The following is a 20,897-nucleotide window of genomic DNA, read 5'->3' on the forward strand; positions in this document are numbered from 1 at the left end:
CGATTTCTGATTACTCTTTATGGGAAGGGTTTTGGGATTGAATTGTGATGTGAAACAAACTGAATTCGCACATGGTTAATAAAGGGCGATGCCACAAGCACTGAAGCTAGATGGGCCAGTTTGTGAAATATCGCAGTGCTCAGTCTGCTTCAAACTTAAGTAAATTGGCTCATCCCAGGTCCATTAGACAGGATGGTCCCCCATTCAGCTTGAAAATAAGAAAAGGTTCCTTTAAAACTCACACCTAAAGGGGGTGAGGGAAGAGGAGAATTAGCCAACAGGAACAATAGTATAGTGGCAATGTTACTGGACGAGTAATCCGGAGGCCTGGACTCATGATCCGGAGACAAGAGTTCAAATCCCACCATGGCAGCTGGGGAATTTAAATTCAGTTAAATAAATCTGGAATAAAAAGCTAGTAATGGTGACTATATAACCACCGGATTGTCATTAAAAACCCATCTGGTTCACAAATGTCCTTCAGGGAAGGAAACCTGCTGTCCTTACCCGGTCTGGCCTACATGTGACTTCAGACCCACAGCAATGTGGTTGACTCCTAACTGCCCTCTGAAATGGCCTAGCAAGCCACTCAGTTGTCAAGAAGGCAGCTCACCACCACCTTCTCCAAGGCAATTAGTAATTATTGCCCATCCCAAATTGCTTTTGTAAAACACAGCCAGGAGCTGGAGGCCAAAAATGTAGATCAGTTTTTACAGATACTGTAGTAGTCTGAAAGAAAAATACCAAAAACACATCAATCCAGGAAAGGGACAGGGTGGCTGGTTTATCATTTATCCCCCCATGTTTGAGAAGAGGAGAAATTGAACTAAGTAAGTGGAATTTGCTTTGATTGTTAATCTATGTTCATTTGAAATAAAACATTTAAACGATTCATATATGGCAGTAAAGCATTTCGGTCTGCCTTTGAAAAAGTGGAGAATTGCATGTGAGGGAACATGTGAAAGGTACGATATCCAGTTTGGATCACAAGTACATCCTGGGTTACATTATCATATAGAGTTATATATTGGACAGTATGGGCACATCCCTAAACGTAAGATGGCCATACCGCTTAGTCACCAGCGTACCAAAGAGCATAACAAAGGTAGGCCCTAAACTTGTAACAGGTCCTGGTGCTTAGATTCAGTAATTAATTACATTGGTTATTTATTATTATTGGTCGTCAGCCTTGACTTTCTGGTTGGAGTCTTGTAGGCTGAGACCCTACTCCAGGACTACAGCACATAATCCAAGCGGAGACTTCATTTAAGCACCGCGGGAGTACAGTATTGTTGGAAATGCTGTCCAACTGCAGCTCCGGCTGCCTTCTCAGGTGGATGCAAGAGATCCCGTAGCACTGTTTGAAGAACAAGGGAGTGCTCAGTGTCCTGGCTAAATTTTATCCTTAGCTACCACCAAAAAAACACAAAATTAACTAATTACTCATCTCAATGCTGTTTGCGAGACCTTCCCGTGCACAAATTGGCTGCTGTGTTTGCCTAAACAACAAATGCCTACTCTTCAGAAGTAATTAATTGGCTGTAAAGCACTCTGCAAAGTCCAGGGAAGGTGAAAGGTGCTAACTAAATGCAAGTTCTTTCTTTTTCACTGCACTCAGTGCTACAGGAGGTTGTAACAGAACTCAGAAAAACAGATTTTAAAAGGATCAAGATTATAGCTGAAAATAAATTTAGTACTTTTGATACAAGAACCTCAAAATACAAGTTATTTTCCAGCCAATCTAGATGAATAAATAATTAAATTGTCAATAACTTCAGCATTGCAGTCTTCAATGATTTATCTGCACAGTTCGAAGATCAAATTTCCCCGTTTACTTCTACACAATTCTTAGATCAGCTGATCACAGTATTTGCCATTCGTTAAGCTTTACTGCTCCTCCACTGAATATGAATATTGATCAATAGATTTTTGGCTGCTGTTCTACGCAATGTAGTTTGCTTGGGTTTTGCTGCTCTTTTACTCAATTTCAGTGTTTCCTACAGTGAGTAGCAAAATCAATATTGCTTAACCTGGCCTGAAATAGCCTGGGTACACTGCAGACATTTAAATCAATCTCTTAATATGCACTACTTGGAAAAGCAAAAAAGGACCATAAAACTATTTTCAACTAAGTTCTAAAGTTATGTTGCTCATTATAGGTAATGAGATTTCACAACAAGCTTCTCCAACGGATGAGTTGGTAAAGGGAGTGAACATACAAATGAGAAGCTTTCATTAATAGCCTGTGCTGAGCTAGCTGATCTCAGTCAGGGTTGCAGTAGGACTGCAGAGTTAGTGGCCCCGAGGTAGGGAGGTGGAAAAAGAAAGTCAGCCAGTGTTTCCACTGCAGAATACTATCCCGTGACCTTGCTGTTCAGTGTGCATATGTGGGTGCTGGTGAAGATAGGATTAGACACAGGTGTGATGCCCTCCATAGTGAAATAGTGTGCCACACTCACTAGCTAGGCTCACATATGAAGCATCAGCAAGGAACCGAAGGGCATCCATACCCCACCAGTATTCAACGGGAGAAGAAAGCGGAGAAAACTTGCAAAAGAAAAACTTGCATAGCTTACCCTGAAACCAAATGGAAATTGTGAATGACTGATGACTACCCGCTAACTCATGCAACATGATTAAAGATCAAAAACTGACCATAAATCCAAGTCCCAACATTCCATGTTACCCAGTACCCTTTTAAATTAAACCGATCACATCACAAAATATCACCTTTCAATATTCTGATTGCCATGCAAAGTATGCCACCACAGCACTCCCAGATACTGTTCAATCTTAACAAAACATGCCCCTGTATACTGTCAAAAGCACAAGACTACCAAAGTAGTATACAAACTGTGGTGGCACAAACGGGAAACTGTTCAACCTCCGTCGCCTCCAGTCCAGATCCAAGGTCGTCCCATCCTCCGTCATCAAATTACAGTGTGCAGACGATGCTTGTATCTGCGCTCACTCGGAGGTCAAACTCCAAACCATCGTAAACACCTTCACCGAAGCATACGAGAGCATGGGCCTTACACTAAACATCCGTAAGACAAAGGTCTCTACCAACCTGCCCCCGCCACACAGTGCTGCCCCCGATTATCAAAATCCACGACAAGGCCTTGGAAACATGGACCACTTTCCATACCTCGGGAGCCTACTGTCAACAAGGGCAGATGTCGACGACGAAGTCCAACACCGCCTTCAGTGTGCCAGTGCAGCCTTCGGTCGCCTGAGGAAGAGTGTGTTTGAAGACCAGGATCTCAAACCCGGCACTAAGCTCATGGTCTACAGGGCAGCAGTGATACCTGCTCTGCTGTATGCCTCAGAGACATGGACCATGTACAGCAGGCACCTCAAAGCACTGGAGAGGTACCACCAACGCTGCCTCCGCAAGATCCTACAAATCCATTGGCAGGATAGGCACACCAACATCAGTGTTCTTGCTCAGGCCAACATCCCCAGCGTCGAAGCTCTGACCACGCTCATTCAGCTCCGATGGACGGGTCACACTGTCCGCATGCCCGATACGAGACTCCCAAAACAAGCGCTCTACTCGGAGCTCCGGCACGGCAAGAGAGCCCCAGGTGGGCAGAGGAAACGCTTCAAGGACACCCTCAAAGCCTCCTTGAAAAAGTGCAACATCCCCACCGACACCTGGGAATCCCTGGCCCAAGACCGCACAAAGTGGAGGAGAAGCATCCGGGACGGCACCGAACACAGTCTCTTCGCCAGGAGCAAGCGGAAGCCAAGCGCAGGCAGCGCACGTCAACCCAAGCACCCCACCAACCCGCCCCTTCAACCACCGTCTGCCCCACCTGTGACAGAGACTGTAGGTCCTGCACTGGACTCGTCAGTCACCTGCGAACTCATTTTTAATGTGGAAGCAAGTCATCCTCGGTTCTGAGGGACTGCCTAAGAAAGAGATTAAAGAAGTTTAACAGTTTCTTTAAAATACATTAAAAATACATTTAAAAAAGCACAAAGCAAATAAAAATGTTAAAAGCCCCAAGACTTCCTATGGATAGGTGTGATATTTGAGACATATCAAAAACTGCTTAACCTGGAGGGAAGGGAGACCACTTCAAAAAGCAAACATTTCTACCAGGGTAATAAGTGCAGTCTGGCTTGCATCCTCTTGGCAGATACAGGAGCCAAGTTAAAGCTGGAAAAGGGATTTCCATTCCATTAATCCCACAGCACGATTCTCTTTCAGTTTGTCTGATTCTGCAACTTCTGATCCACTTCAGAAGCTACCCCTTTCCATACCTTTCAACCCTGTGCAGCAATCTTCTTTGTGGCACTACTAAAATCCAAGTACATAGAGTCCATCGAGTTGTCCATGAGCTGAGTTTTTTTTAAAAACTGTATTACCTCACGCTCAGAACTTCATTAGAGGACACTCTAAAAAGGAGAGAATTCTCTGCTTCTTAGGCAGTCCCTCAGAACTGAGGATGACTTGCTTCCACATTAAAAATGAGTTCGCAGGTGACTGATGAGTCCAATGCGGGACCTACAGTCTCTGTCACAGGTGGGGCAGGCGGTGGTTGAAGGGGCGGGTTGGTGGGGTGCTTGGGTTGACGTGCGCTCCTTGCGCTGCCTGCGCTTACTCCCGGCGAAGAGACTCTAGGTGTTCGGCGCCTTCCTGGGTGCTTCTCCTCCACTTTGTGCGGTCTTGGGCCAGGGATTCCCAGGTGTCGGTGGGGATGTTGACAGAGGATGGGACGACCTTGGATCTGGACTGGAGGCGACGGAGGTTGAAGAGTTTCCCGTTTGTTCTGTAAATTAGCTCCACTCCAGCGGGGAGCTTACTGAGGGTGAGATGGAGCATTGCAGCAAGGAAGATCGAGAAGAGCGTTGGTGCGATGACACAGCCTTGCTTGAATAATGTTTTACCTACTACAGATATCAGGCACACCAGCCTGTAGTTCCCACGGTTACATGCTTCACAGCAGATGCTTTTAAAAAAAATCATATTGCAAATCATTTGGCCTATTACATGTGTTGAATACAGAACTCTTAAATGAATAGGATCACTATTGTAAAATTTGTTTTTACAGCAACAATTCATATGAATAACTACAGACCAAAACAAGATACAAGACTCTGCACACCACTTATTATCCCTGTAATTCTCACTGCTGAACAAGGTGGCTTAAATACTGCAGGTCATAAGGCTGCTGAGCTGATTAATGATAAATCTGTTCTCAACCTTGGTAGCTCTTGCAGAATGCTTGCAATAGTAGTAAATGCTTAGAGAATTTATTCTGTTATCCAGTTTTCTCTTTTTGTTTCCCTCTCTCCAAGCTGATACCTATTGCTGGAATACCGTTCCATTGGGGCCAACAGGTTGTCAAAACCTAACCCGCAGTGACCATTCTTTGGGAGAGCCTGGACTAAGTATTTGTAGATTATATTCAACCATGGACTACTTCAAAGCCTAGCCCATTCCTGCAGTTAACTGGCCATCATTTATACAAAGTTTCCAGCACAAGTAAAAGATTTGTACAACCTGAAGAGAACCTAGGGAGATTTCGTAAACATATATTTTCATGCTAAGTACTGCACCCTCCCAGCATACCTTGACTTGACAATTATCTACTCAAATATACAATATTTGTCTAATGTACATTATTGTATCACATAAATATTTATCTTTCACACTGAATTGAAATGGCTCATTTCAAAAAGGGATTAAGACAGGTGGCTGATGACTCAGTTTGCATTAGCAGCTCACTACAGTATTTATATACATAAACAGGCCAGGGTCTTCTAGAACGGAGATGTACTGGAGACCAATTAGGGTATATCTGAGCTAAGAAACTTCAGCATTAGTTGCTCATTAACACAGCCCAACCACACATCAGCCAGTTGCAGATCACAAGATACAATGTCTGGGAACAAAACACTTGCTCTCTCAGTTGGGGAGAACTATGCAGCACAGCTGAGGAGATAATATTGTACTGCTGCAATCTAAATGGCAATTCCCACTATATTTCAATTTTTAAAGCAAAGCATAAAATCAAGAATGATCCTTAATGTAGGAATAATTGTACATTCTTAATGCAATGGTCTATTTACTTCACTGATCAAAATTTTTGCCAAGATCTACAAATTGTGGCAAAGTTTCAGCTGTCAACACCACAGATCTGTAACATTATCACTCTTGTAAAGTCATCTGGAATTCCTGAACTGTTGGAACACCCTGATCAGTACCAACAGATCCTGTCCTGAACTGTTGGAACACCCTGATCAGTACAGGTAGACTATCCTTTATCCGAAAACCTCAGGACCAGCCAAGTTTCGGATAAAGGAGAATTTCGGATTTCGGAAGGTGGGTCGGCGGGGGGTCGTGCGCACGACTTACGCTGACGCTCAGCGTAAGTCAGTCGGGGCCGGCGGGGTCCGCGGGGGGGGCGGGGCCGGCGGGGTCCGCGGGGGGGTCGGCGGTTGTCGGGGCCCGCGGGGGGGGGTCGGCGGTTGTCGGGGCTGGCGGTTGTCGGGGCCCGCGGGGGGGGGGTCGGCGGTTGTCGGGGCCGGCGGGGTCCGCGGGGGGGGGGTCGGCGGGGGGGGTCGTGCGCACGACTTACCCTTTATCCGAACTTCCGAAACCGGAACCCTCTAAAAACCGAAGGTTTTTTCGTTCGTACGCACGACTTACGCTGAACGAAAAAACCTTCGGTTTTTAGAGGGTTTCGGTTTTCGGAAGTCCGGATAAAAGGGTAGTCTACCTGTACCTACAGATCCTGTCCCGAACTGTTGGAACACCCTGATCAGTACCTACAGATCCTGTCCCGAACTGTTGGAACACCCTGATCAGTACCAACAGATCCTGTTCCACAAAATGCAGTTAAATGCTTATGTTCACTAATAATCATCATAAGTTTACAACTTTTTAAAAACACTATTGCACCATTGAGTGATCCACTAATACACAACACATTTTACAAAAAAAGTGTATACAAAGCAAGTTTAAAAAGTGGCTAAGTTTGGCCATGCATGTCCATTACACTTTGATTTTTATGAACGACCTAGACTCTGGTGTAGGGAGCAGCATTATAAAGTTTGCAGATGATACGAAACGTGGCAACTTAGTAGATAGTGATGAGGATAGTTGTAGACTTCAGGATGACATAAATATGGCAGGTGGAGTTCAAGGCAGAGAAGTATGAAGTGATGCACTTTGGGAGGACTCATATGGAAAGACAGTATACCAGATGTCACAATTTTGAAAAGTGCAGGTGAACAGAAAGACCTTGGTGTCCATATACACAAATCCTTAAAAGATGGCACGGCAAGTTTATAAGATGGTTAAAAAAAGCATATGGTTACTTGGGTTTATAAATAGAGGTATAGAATGTAAAAGCAAAGAGATCATGCTCGAACTTGATCACTGGTTAGGCCTCAGCTGGAGTATTGTGGAGAATTCGGAGCACCACACTCCAGGAAAGATATAAAGGCCATGGAAAGGGTAAAGAGGCGGTTTACCAGAATGTACCAGGGATGAGGGACTTCTGTTATGAGGAGAGGTTGGAAAAGTTAGGACTGTGCTCTTTGGAACACAGAGATTGTTAAGAGGTGATCTAACAGAGGTTTTCAAGATGATAAGCTTTGATAGAGTAAATAGGGAAAAAGTATTCCCTCTGGCGAGTGGGTCAATAACTAGAGGTCACATAATTAAAAATCATTAGCAAAAGATGTAGACGGGAGATGAAGAAAATTATTTCTCTCTCGAGTTGTTGGGATCTGGAACGCTCTGAAATAGGAACCTGAAAAAGGTGTCGGAAGCAGATTCCATAAAGAATTTTAAAAAGGGAGTTGGACAAGTACTTGATGAGGAACTTGCAGGGTTATGGGCAAAAAGCAGGGGTGTGGGACTAAGCACAACTGCTCTTTCAAAGAGCCAGCATAGGCACAGTAGGCTGAATGGCCTCCTTCTGTGCAGCAAGTTTCTATGATTTAATATGTATTATAATGTTGAGTCGGTTATCAAAGGAGTAAGAGCTTTAAATTGCACAGAATAACTAAGAACCAATCTTAAGAATGTACCAGAAATGATGAGGTGGCACAGTATTTCTCAATTCTCTGTTTTTTAATGTAATACTTGTCCCTCTCCAGTAACATTGCACACAGGGAGGTTAACTTTAACTTTGGCCGATAGTGTAAAGTGGTCAATTATCAAATTGGCCGCTTATTATACAACCCGCCCGATTTCCCCTTAACCCCAGTGAGTCAAGACCAAGTATGGTCTTCAGGGTTAGAGGACAGGGGAAAATTGGACCAGGGCACACAGATGCATCAATTGTCATTTTAAAGTCAGACATTGTGTCCTTATTTTTATAAAATGCTTCGATTTTATATTATAGCCAAATAGAAAGACACACAGTAATTTGAGAGAAGTAGAGTTGGTTGGAGTTTAGGAGTTTCTCTGCAGTACATGCTATGGGGCTAGGAGATGCAAACCCGAGGTGCTGGAGTGTAATTACAGCAAAGGTTTAAATAGGCAGTTTCCATTATAAATGTGAGAAGAATTTATAATGCGAAAGGTTGACAACAGGAAGTAAGATTTTGTATACAAGAAGTGCATGCAGGTGCAAGATTGTTATAAAATATAAACAACCTGCCATGCTTCATTATACCAGTACATTTTGGAAATTTAATTTTGTAATAAAATCTTTTAGTGCTATTAATTATGTTTAGATTGAATGATATCAATCAAGATTTATAAATTGAACATTTATCAGTTTATAGAAATCTTGATTCCAAACAAAAATCTATTTTGACAAACTAGTTATACCTTTAATCAAGCTTCAGCTGTAACAAAGATAGAAACAAAATCCACAAATGCAATTTAGCGCTATTACAAAGAATGTGTCAAGTAACAAATCACTATGAACAGAAGCTGCCAAACAGCAAGCCAGATATCAAATGGTGTCACCGTCCTTGGCCTCTTGTATTGTTCCACGGAAGCTCAACGTAAACTCGAGGAACAGCACCTCATCTTCCGATTAGGCAGTCTGCAGCCTTCCGGACTCAATATCGAGTTCAACAATTTCAGATCATAAGCTCGGCCCCCATTTCATTTTCTCTTGTAATTGTTCCACTCCTTTCCCCCCCCCCCCCCCCCCCCCTTTCCTTTTGTTTCTCTCTCACACCTGGCAGCTATCTTTTGCCCTGCCAGTACACTTTACACCTAATCCCAGCCTATTACCATCTCCTCTAGCTTCTAATCTCTTACTTCTTTTGTTTCTTTTATTCTTTTGTCCGATCGCAGCCCTGCCTCCGATCTAGTTTCTTTTCTTTCCAGTTTTGAAGAAGGGCCCAACCCGAAACGTCAACTCAAATTTCTCTCCACGGATGTTGCCTGACCTGCTGAGTTTTTCCAGCATTTTCTGTTGTTATATCAAATGGTGTCATGTTCTACCAGTGCAACATAGCACACACAAACTCTTAAAACAGGTGCACAGACCATAGTAACTTGGAAATTAAAGGACACTAGCTTGAAATATACACCATCTAAAATAAGAGATTTTAAAACAGTGGCTTTGGTTTCTCATGGAACTTTCCCTTGTGACCATTAAATATCTTAAAGGATTCAAATTCCTAATGGTTGTTTTAAACAGATTTCACATCCTCCCACTGATGTTTTTTCCTGTCTATAATGCCTTGCAAATGTTGCAGTCTGCTGTACTGTACAGAAACTAATTTATATACTAACCATGTTAAAGTACTGCAGGAAACCGGCACGTTCTTGAGGTGCTAACTAAATTTAACCTTTAAACGTGCTCGTCACTGCAACTGTTAACCAGAGTTGACACAGATTTAGTATGCCCATTTCCAAAGACATTAGGGTAAAATCATACTCTATGTACATACCTTCTGCCTTGTCACAATGTGCATGTTTGACTCTGCTTATTTCATAATTTTGCTTTTTGCCCTTACTGCAGAGGCTAGCAAAGTCCTGCGTGTTGCCAATGTGCCTCTATAGATTGAGTCAGAAGGTATGGCCGATTTCCCCCCCCCCCCCCAAAAATCTAGCCTGGCGACAGCAAGGATAACATGGTGGTCTCAGCTGATTTCAGCTATCAAAATACCAATCAGCATTCATGCATTTACCCACTAAGCCATTAGACAAGCCTTGTCTGAAATTTAAAAATGAAAATGAGTGGCAGATAATTAATATGTTCTTTCCAAAGTGTCAAGGAAAGTGGAAGAATGGTGTAGACATTGAAAATATAACAGTAAGAGACTGGCACATAAAATATGTACTGGCATTACAATAGCTATATAGAAACCACAAGCAATAATTTTCTCTTATTAAACAGAGATCATTAAAGGTTAAACACTGATAGATCAGGATATTGCACCCAATGTCAAAATTATTCATTCAACTAGCTTTATTTCAGTCTAGGAGCATCAATTTTTCCCTTGACCTCAAATCTGTTCTGGTCATACTAGTTCACTTCTAGTACAGCTAATACAAAGCAGCCACTGTACCTCAAGAGCCCTTTTATGATGGTTAATCAATCCGGTGTGTTAATTCTCTTACCTTTTCTTTGTAGAAAAACTCTGAGCAGTGGGTTGGCTGTCTTAATTGCCTTCAGATAGTTGTCGTCATTATTTATTGGCAACAAGTCTCCATGAATGTCGGCATAACCCACTAAAACATCAATGTTTGGAATTCTGTGGACATGCTGCAATAATCCATAAAACTCTTCAAACTTTCCAGGTTTGGATCGATCCAGGGAAAATCGTCGAAATTCAGCCCCAAACTAAATTAGTAAAAGGGGAAAAAAAAGCCAACACTGAAGCAGTTGTGTAATTTTGGATCATTTTAAGAAAACAATCTTTGGAATTCAGACAGAATACTAAAATGAATGCCGTTACAAATCTTTTAGGTCACGCTACAAAGAACATAATCTAGGGGATACAATCTCCACAGGGGTTCCCTAATCTCCCACCATAACTTTGGTGAAAGAAAGATCAGCCATTTCCAGTGACTTCCCATCAAAGTTACAGTGGGAGATCAGGAGAACCCCCCCAAGGAATTTACTGGAACATATGTTTAGTTAAAAGCATACATCAGCAACTTGGCTTTACCTGTCAAACCAGTATTACCTCAAGTATATTCTTCTAAGATTGTGTGTGGTAGGCTCATATTTTGGATAGCAGATTTTTGCTCATAAAAGACACAATCTGCTTATGGAAATGATCACGTGGTTTACACAAGAAAAAATAAGTGTTGAGTAAAACACTCTAATGGTGTTTTCAAAACTAAAATTTGTAGTATTAATCCACTGGGGTACACTGACCTACACTGTAAACAGGGGTTCTTTAGTAGTCACAGGAACGCACTATGCTATCCAGCCTGCATAGGACTAGATTGAGTGGATCCAAGCATTCTTATACTTTCCTTGTGGAAAGTCAGAGAGAAGAAAGTCTAGTTAATCATGGAAGTGAATAAATCCAGAAAACCTATAATTTTCTCTGCCAGGCTCTGGAATAGATGCCCCAAAATGACAGACTATGCACAAATTATACTGAAATGAAAATATATTGGTGGATCGAGCCTTAAACGAGAGAGAAAATTTGCTATCCCATCCCTGATAACACTCGGAGATAAAAAAAACAGCATACCCACTTCGTCCCATGCTCCTTACCCATCAGTAAAATATTTACACAACTATGAGAAATGAAGAAACTATTTTAGAAAGTATAGATGATAATGGGAACTATTTTAACAGTACAGTTGATAGAAAATGAGAAACATGGATGCACCTCAAGGGTGTAAAGAGTACATAATGCAACTATAGCAAAGCTTTTAAAGAGACAGCTTCTGGTGTCATACTTCCCTCTACCCAGTACAAGATGAGCTGGATTTTCTATATGCAAATAATGTTGATATAGTTCATTTGGGAACACAGTAAGTGATGCTCTGCCACTACAGGAGTGCTACTGTACAGATATTATCCTATCCTGTAAAAGAGGATATGCATATCATAGAATGGTTACAGCACAGGAGGCTGCCATTCGGCCCATCGAGCCCGTGACGACTCTCTCCAAGAGCATTTAAGCTAGTCCCACTCCCACCCCCTTTCCTTGTAGCCCTGCAAATATTTTTCCTTCAGGTACTTATCCAATTCCCTTTTGAAAGCCACGATTGAATCTGCCTCCACCACCCTTTCAGGCAGTACATTCCAGATTCTAACCACTCGCTGCGTAAAAAGTTTTTCCTCATGTCGCCTTTGGTTCTTCTGCCAATCACCTTAAATCTGTGTCCTCTGGTTCTTGACCCTTTCGCCAATGGGAACAGTTTCTCTCCATCTACTCTGTCCAGACCCCTCATGATTTTGAACACCGCTATCAAATCTCCTCTCAACCTTCTCTACTCGAAGGAGAACAACCCCAGCTTCTCCAATCCATCCACGTAACTAAAGTCCCTCATCTCTGGAACCATTCTTATAAATCTTTTCTGCACCCTCTCCAAGGCCTTCACATCCTTCCTAAAGTGCGGCGCCCAGAATTGGACACAATACTCCAGTTCAGGCCGAACCAAGGTTCATCATAACTTCCTTGCTTCTGTACTCTATGCCCAGGATCCCATATGCTTTTTTAACCACTTTCTCAACCTGCCCTGCCACCTTCAAGATTTGTGCACATATACCCCCAGGTCTCTGTTCATGCACCCCCTTTAGTTTATATTGCCTCTCCTCAGTCTTTCTACCAAAATGTATCACTTCTCTGCGTTAAATTTCATCTGCCACATGTCACCCATTCCACCAGCCTGTCTATGTCCTCTTGAAGTCTATTACGATCCTCCTCACTGTTCACTATACTTCCAAGTTTTGTGTCATCTGCAAATTTTTAAATTGTGCCCTGTACACTCAAGTCCAGGTCATTAATATATATCAAGAAAAGCAGTGGTCCTAGTAGCGACCCCTAGGGAACACCACTGTATACCTTCCTCCAGTCCAAAAAACAACCGTTCACCACTACTCTCGGTTTCCGGTCATTCAGCCAATTTCATATCCATGCTGCCGCTGTCCCTTTTATTCCATGGGCTTTAACTCTGCTGGCAAGCCTGTTATGTGGCACTTTATCAAACACCTTTTTGCAGTCCATGTACACCACATCAACTGCATTGCCCTAATCAATCATCTCCGTTACCTCATCAAAAAACTCAATCAAGTTAGCTAAACATGATTTGCCTTTGACAAATCCGTGCTGGCTTTCCTTAATTATTCCACATTTGTCCAAGTGACTGTTAATTTTGTCCCGGATTATTGTTTCTAAAAGCTTCCCCACTACTGAGGTTAAACTAACTGGCCCGTAGTTGCTGGGTTTATCCTTACACCCTTTTTTGAACAAGGGTGTAACATTTGCAATTCTCCAGTCCTCTGGCACCACCCCCATATCCAAGGAGGATTGAAAGATTATGGCCAGTACCTCCGCAATTTCCACCCTTGCCTCCCTCAGCATCCCAGGATGCATCTCATCCAGTCCTGGTGACTTATCTACTTTAAGTACAGCCAGCCTTTCTAATACCTTGTCTTTATCAATTTTTATCCCATCCAGTATCTCAACTACCTCCTCTAAAAGACAGATGCGACGTACTCATTTAGTACCTCAGCCATGCTCTCTGCCTCCATGCATAGGCCACTTTTTGGTCCCTAATCGGCCCCACCCCTCCTCTTACTACCCGTGTATTATTTATATGTCTATAGAAGACCTTTGGATTCCCTTTTATGTTAGCATACTATAGAAAATTATTCTGTGCCCACATTTACTGTACATCAACAATCACAACCCCTCGAAGTTCCGATATACAGGGAAGCTGTAATTAGGACCACCAGATTTCTTTGAAAACTATCAGCCAAACAATTTTTGTTACTGAAGCCCTTTCTTTCTCCCCACGCCAATTTCAAGTAACTATGTTACTGGGAAGATGGCCACAATAGCAAAGACATCTCCTTTAAGTATAACTATTCTTTACTCACAGTGGCAAAAGTGGTAGAAGTATTTGACAAATTTTGATTGATGGAGAATTAAGAGAACACTTAACACAAATAGTAACTTCTGCCTTTAGATTAAATAGCTAGGCTCTAAAAATGAAGGTTGTTCTTTTAATATGCACAAAAAGGTGGATGCAGAAACTCCATCTGAGAACTAGGTATGGTTGCTGATCACATTAGAAAACATAGAAAAATAGGAGCAGGAATAGGCCATTTGGCCCTTCGAGCCTGCTCTGCCATTCAATATCATGGTTGATCCTCTATCTCAATACAGGAAACTTTGTGCTATCCGGCACCCACGGGACCGAGCTGCTGCCGTTGCCTCAAAACTGCCGTACTCTCCAGAGTTAATGTTGAGAGATACGGAGATTCTTATCGCCGTATTTGACAACAAACACTGTTGCTTAGTGTGGTAAACCACTGTTTGTATTCCTGTTTGTCCTGTTTGTATTCCACTGTGTACATGCCTGGACATGCCTCGGCTGACTCCTCCCACAGGTCCTAGTATAAAGGTGACTGCTCCCCAGCCCTTTGTATCCTGGACCGGTCGACCACTCGAGGCAGACCTCCATTCTGTTGTTAATAAAAGCCTTGTTACTCTTCTAACTCTCAGTCTTTTATGAGTAATTGATAGCGCATCACTTAGCAACAGCTTCTAAACATTCGGGTGTGGCCCTAAAGCTCTGTAGCTACAGACCTTGCACACCTTGACTGTTCAAACAAAGCAAAAAAAAGAGAATAAAAAACGGCTGCTGATTTTTGCCGGTGGCTCCAGATTGCCGGATAGCACAGTTTCCTGTACCAATATTCCCGCTCTCCCCATACCCCTTGATGCCTTTTGTGTCGAGAAATCTATCTATCTATCTACTTAAATATATTCAGTGACTTGGCCTCCACAGCCTTCTGTGGTAGAGAATTCCACGGGTTCACCACCCTCTGAGTGAAGAAATTTTTCCTCATTTCAGTTCTAAATGTCCTACCCCGTATCCTGAGACTGTGACCCCTCATTCTAGACACCCCCCCCCCCCCCCACAGCCAGGAGAAACATCCTCCCTGCATCCAGTCGGTCTAGCCCCGACAGAATTTTATACGTTTCAATGATATCCCCCCTCATTCTTCTGAACTCTAGTGAATACAGGCCTAGTCAACCCAATCTCTCCTCATACGACAGTCCTGCCATCCCAGGAATCAGTCTGGTGAACCTTCGCTGCACTCCCTCTATGGCAAGTATATCCTTTCTTAGGTAAGGAGACCAAAACTGCACACAGTACTCCAGGTGTGGTCTCACCAAGGCCCTGTTTAACTATAGTAAGGCATCCTTGCTCCTGTACTCAAATCCTCTTGCAATAAAGGCCAACATATCATTTGCCTTCTTAACTGCTTGCTGCACCTGCATGTTTGCTTTCAGTGACTGGTGTACAAGGACACCCAGGTCCCTTTGTACATCAGCATTTCCCAATCTATCACCATTTAAAGAATACTCTGCCTTTCTGTCTTTCCTACTGAAGTGGATAACTTCACATTTATCCACGTTATACAGCATCTGCCATATTTGCCCACTCACTCAACTTATCTAAATCGCCTTGAGGCCTCTTCGCATCCTCCTCACAACTCAATCCCATCTAATTTCGTGTCATCAGCAAACTTGGAAATATTACATTTGGTTCCCTCATCCAAATCATTGATATATATTGTGAATAGCTGGGGCCCAAGCACTGATCCCTGCGGTACCCCACTAGTCACCGCCTGCCACCCCGAAAAAGACCCATTTATTCCTACTCTGTTTCTTGTCTGTTAACCAATATTCAATCCATGCCAGTATATTACCCCCAATCCCATGTGCTTTAATTTTGCACACTAACCTCTTATATGGGACTTTATCAAAGGCCGTCTGAAAATCCAAATACACCACATCCACTGGTACTCCTTTATCTATTCTACCAGTTACATACTCAAAAAACTCCAGTAAGTTTGTCAAACATAATTTCCCTTTCATTAATCCATGTTGACTTTGTCTAATCCCGTTGATATTTTCTAAGTGTCTTGTTATCACATCCTTTATAATAGACTCTAGCATACTGATGTTAGGCTAACTGGTCTGTAGTTCCCAGTTTTCTCTCTCCTTTTTTAAATAGTGGGGTTACATTTGCCACCCTCCAATCTGCAGGAACTGTTCCATAATCTATAGAATTTTGGATGATGACAACAAATGCATCCACTATTTCCATGGCTACCTCTTTGTACTCTGGGATGTAGATTATCAGGTCCATGAGATTTATCAGCTTTCAGTCCCATTAATTTCTCCAGCGCTATTTTTTTACTGATACTAATTTCCTTTAGTTCCTCCTTCTCACTAGACCCTTGGTTCCCTAGCATTTCTGGGAAGTTATTTGTGTCCTCTTCCGTGAAGACAGAACCAAAGTATTTGTTTAATTGCTCTGTCATTTCCTTGTTTCCCATTATAAATTCTCCCATTTCTGACTAAGGGACCTACATTTGTCTTCACTAATCTTTTTCTTTTTACATACTTGTAGAAGCTTTTACAGTCCACTTTTATGTTCCTTGCAAGTTTACTCTCATACTCTATTTTTCCCCTTAAATCACCCTCGGTCCTTTTTTGCTGAACTCTAAACTGCTCCCAATCCTCAGGCTTGCTACTTTTTCTGGTAAATTTATATGACTCCTCTTTGGATCTAATACTATCCTTAATTTCTTTTGTTAGCCATGATTGGGCCGCTTTTCCTTTTGTGTTTTTGCACCAGAAAGGAATGTATAACTGTTGCAATTCATGCATTCGTTCCTTAAATGTCAGCCATTGCTTATCCACCGTCATGCCTTTTAATGAAGCTCCCCAATCTATCATAGCCAACTCACTCCTCATACCTTCGTAGTTTCTTTTGTTTAGATTTAGGACCCTAGTTTCAGATTGGACTTCTTCACTTTCTATCTTAAATGAAGAATTCTATCATGTTATGGTCACTCTTCCCTAAAGGACCCCGCACAAGATTATTAATTAACACCTTCTCATTGCACAATACCCAATTGAGGATAACCTGTTCCCTAGTTGGCTCCTCACCGTACTGGTCTAAAAAAACCATCTCGTACACACTCCAGGAATTCATCCTCCACTGTATTATTGCTAATTTGGTTTGGCCAGTCTATATGTAGATTAAAGTCATGATTACTGTAGTACCCTTGTTACATGCATCTCTAATTTCCTGTTTGATGCTGTCACCTACATTACCACTACTGTTTGGAGGCCTATAGACAACTCCCACCAATGTTTTATGCCCCTTGGTGCTTCTTAGCTCCACCCAGACTGATTTTCTGAGCCAATATCCTCTCACTATTGCTCCGATTTCATCCTTTACTAACAACGCCACCCCACCTCCTTTTCCTTTTTGTCCGTCCTTCCTAAATATCGAATATCCTTGGATATTCAGCTCCCAGCCTCAGTCACCCTGCAGCCATGTCTCCGTAATCGCAATTATATCGTATCCGTTTACATCTAATTGTGCTATTAATTCGTCTACCTTATTACGAATGCTTCGTGCATTCAGATACAGTGCCTTTAGATTTGTCTTAACATTTTTAGACATTGACATTTTTGTACTATGGCCCTATTTATCTTACCATTTTTTCTTACCCAGACCCCATTTGTTAGTGCACTCCTTTGTTTGTACGCTCTGTCCCTTCCTGACACAATTTGGTTATCCTTACTCCAATCACTTTCCTGCACTGCTTCCTTGTCTTTTCTCTTTAGCATTCTAGATTTCTCTCCACCAGGACCCTTCCCCCCCACCCCCCTTCTTTAGTTTAAAGCGCTATCTACCTCCCTAGTTATTCGATTCACAAACTCTGGTCCCAGCATGGTTCAGGTGTAGTCCGTCCCAACAGAACAGCTCTCTTTCCCCAGTACTGGTGCCAGTGCCCCACGAATCGAAACCCACTTCTCCCACACCAATCTTTGAGCCAGGCATTCATCTCCCTGATCCTATTGACCCTATGCCAATTTGCTTGTGGCTCCGGTAATAATCCAGAGATTATGACCTTTGTAGCTCTGCTTTTTAATTTAGTCCCTAGCTGCTCAAATTCTCTCAGCAGAACCTCTTTCTTTGTCCTACCCATGTCGTTGGTACCTACGTGGACCATGACAACTGGATCCTCCCCCTTCAAGTTCTTCTCCAGCCCGGAGGTGGTGTCCTGGCACCGGGTAGGCAACATAGCCTTCGGGCCTCATGCTCCTGGCTGCAGCGAAGTGTCGATCCCCCCCAACTATACTGTCGCCTACTACAACCACCTTCCTTTTTACTCACCCCACTTGAACGGCATCCTGTACCACAGTGCCTTAGTAAATCAAGGGTTGTCTCTGATTGAGGCAGGGAGATTAAAATGTTAACCTATGGGATTTTTTTTGAAGATTAGTATATAATATCCAATTGTCATCCTGCACTAACACAATCTGGTTGAAATGTAGATTACAACTGTTACAGACCATTATTTCATTATCTACCAAAAATTAAAATGTTGTTTGCTTGGCCTCTTCAAAAGAAATGGTTTTAATTGAAAAGGAGAGATAAACATCCCAGTTCTGCTGTAAGCTCCTGGATATTTGAAGCTCATGTATAGTACCTCATGCATTTCAAGACAATGAGGCTTAGCAAAGGGCAAAAGGCAGCTCATCTGGCTCATCCAAAGAAGCTGGGGATAGAACAGAAATTAAGAAAAGCTAAAAGTAGCACCCTGAAGAGGGCAGATTAACCCCTCGTGGACTGTTTCCAGTTCTCTTATCCTTGCACTTTTGCCAAGTTACTTAATAATAGTAAAGACATTTCATCAGTAGCTGATGCAGCATTAAGATATTTTCTACCTTCAACGTGACAAGAGTGGGCATTTTATATGTCCTCAAGTAATGTGATTGGGGTTAATCATGAGGCCGGGGCTAAACTCACTCTGGGCACCAGCAGATAAGAGACAGATTTCATTGCATAGGATACATGGTATATTTAAGGAAGTTGTCATCAAGCCATTCACAAGAAAAAGGTTTTGGACGCAGCCCAAATTACAGTATTGTGTAATATACATTGTAATTAGGCATGTGATCATCGCATTTTAAAGCAGCCAAATTGCTCATCGTGTCTTCTCACCCTCCTATAAAAACACTACCCATTGAGAATTTTCAAACTGATTACAACTTAAATGTTAAATTACATTTTTTAGATTACATTCATTCACAAGTGGAGATTCAGAAGCAAGTTAACAATAAAGTGTGAAATGTGGCATGTAACCAACTTGTGACGAGCTGATAATAATCCCCCAAAATTATGCAATTTCATGTTACAGGTACAGATCACTTATTTTTTTGGCTAGCTCTTAACTTACACACCCAGAAAAGTTAAAATTCCCTTTCCATTTCAGATGAACTTCCAGACAAATTCTTATGGGAACGCTCTCGGTATAATGAATCTGAACTGCCTCACTAATTGCTTTGTGGTGGCATTTACAAGCCACAGTACTATGAAAAGTTTCTTATAAAGCACTTAGCACAAAAATTGACATTTAACGTAATGAACTGCATAACCAAAAAGTTGTTACAGGCGGCGTTTTTTCTCTGCCCTAATAACTTCATTGCCCTGCGCTGCCACCTGTTCCAACCCCCAGCAAAACCTGAACTAAGAAACAACCTACCACAAGTGAAACACAACATAATGCCCTAAATCCCTGTAATTGAAACAGGCCTGCGTCTGACCAGATGATTGAACCCTGGCCCCAGCAGCCTTGCTGACAGATCCTGTGCCAACACGGGGAGCATTCGCCGGGACGCTGGGTCTAATTCCCCTCCGGCGGCGACGACTTCACAAAGTGGCAAAGCCCGAAGCTCCCTCCCTCTTTGCTCCAGACACCGTGGCCCCCCACACGCACACACCTTGCTCTTCACCTCCACGGTCTCCAAGCTTTTGGACGACGTACGGTGGTGAGTCTTGATCATTTTCGGAGAGAGCTTTCGCGGCCGTTTCGGCGCCGGCTGCTCGTTCGTTCGTTCCCAAGGGCAACGACTCAGCCTGAGTGAGAGTGGTGGGTGCGGGGAGGGGGGGGTGGTGGTACGAAAAGTCCAGGATGGATGTCGGAGCTGCGCCAAACTCCTCTGGCCCCCCTCTTCTTCTTCCTTCTCCTCCTCCTGCTGCTGCTGCGCGGCCTTGCAGCCAATCACCGAGTATCCAGCCCGGGCTGGTAGTGGTGGTGGCGGCGGCTGCGCGTCTCGAGCTCTCCCACAGCGGCTCACGCTCCTGACGACCTGCAAACTCCGGACTTTGTTACCACCTGACGTCACCCTCCCCGGAAACCCAGCCTCGCTTTCACCTGTGAGCGCGCGCCCCCTGCATCGCCTCGTGCCCGCGTGTCGGCCAATGCGCGAGCCAGCGCTCGCGCTCGATTGTCTCACCGATCTCGCCCTCGCGCACTTTGAATGCACGCGCTCCCGACGGCGGTTGACAGCCCATCCCAGAGGTTCGAGGCGTTGCTAGGGCGTTGTTGGAAATGCGCTTAACAGCAGGTATCACAAGTAGGCGCCTGCGCTCAAACTCTGAATACAGCCAGCGCAAGATCTTATCATGCGCTCTAGTCTTAGGGAAATCTTTTTCAAACTTTTGCTACTGTGCACTACTACAGACATTAGCATAATCATCAAAACAAATCTATGTTTACTGATTATTACAAGGAGCCCATGCATGAAAAAATAACATTTATAGATTAAATACAAATCTTCATCAAGATGCTATGTTCCACATACTGATTAAATGACCTTTAGTTAGTGCCTTGAATTTAATACTTTATACTAATGGCCTGGAATTTGCGGCCGGGATGGCGGCGAACTGGCAGCGTTCG

General features: G+C 43.1%; 1 protein-coding gene across 1 annotated transcript in view; it reads right to left on the reverse strand.

Moving 5' to 3' along the window:
• Positions 1-20,501, reverse strand: part of LOC147108622 (partitioning defective 6 homolog beta-like) — a 92,681-nt gene extending 72,180 nt beyond the window's left edge. The window contains exons 1-2 of the mRNA XM_086005314.1: positions 19,939-20,501; positions 10,550-10,772 (exon numbers count right to left, since the gene is read on the reverse strand). Of these exons, the coding sequence (XP_085861440.1) occupies positions 10,550-10,772; positions 19,939-20,001 (286 nt within the window). The 5' untranslated portion in view covers positions 20,002-20,501. The remainder of the gene's footprint in view (positions 1-10,549; positions 10,773-19,938) is intronic.
• Positions 20,502-20,897: the final 396 nt, after the last annotated feature.

Source organism: Somniosus microcephalus, chromosome 13, assembly GCF_052327205.1.
Source record: "Somniosus microcephalus isolate GS21.2 chromosome 13, FLI_Smic_1.0, whole genome shotgun sequence".
In the NCBI taxonomy this organism is placed as follows: domain Eukaryota; kingdom Metazoa; phylum Chordata; class Chondrichthyes; order Squaliformes; family Somniosidae; genus Somniosus; species Somniosus microcephalus.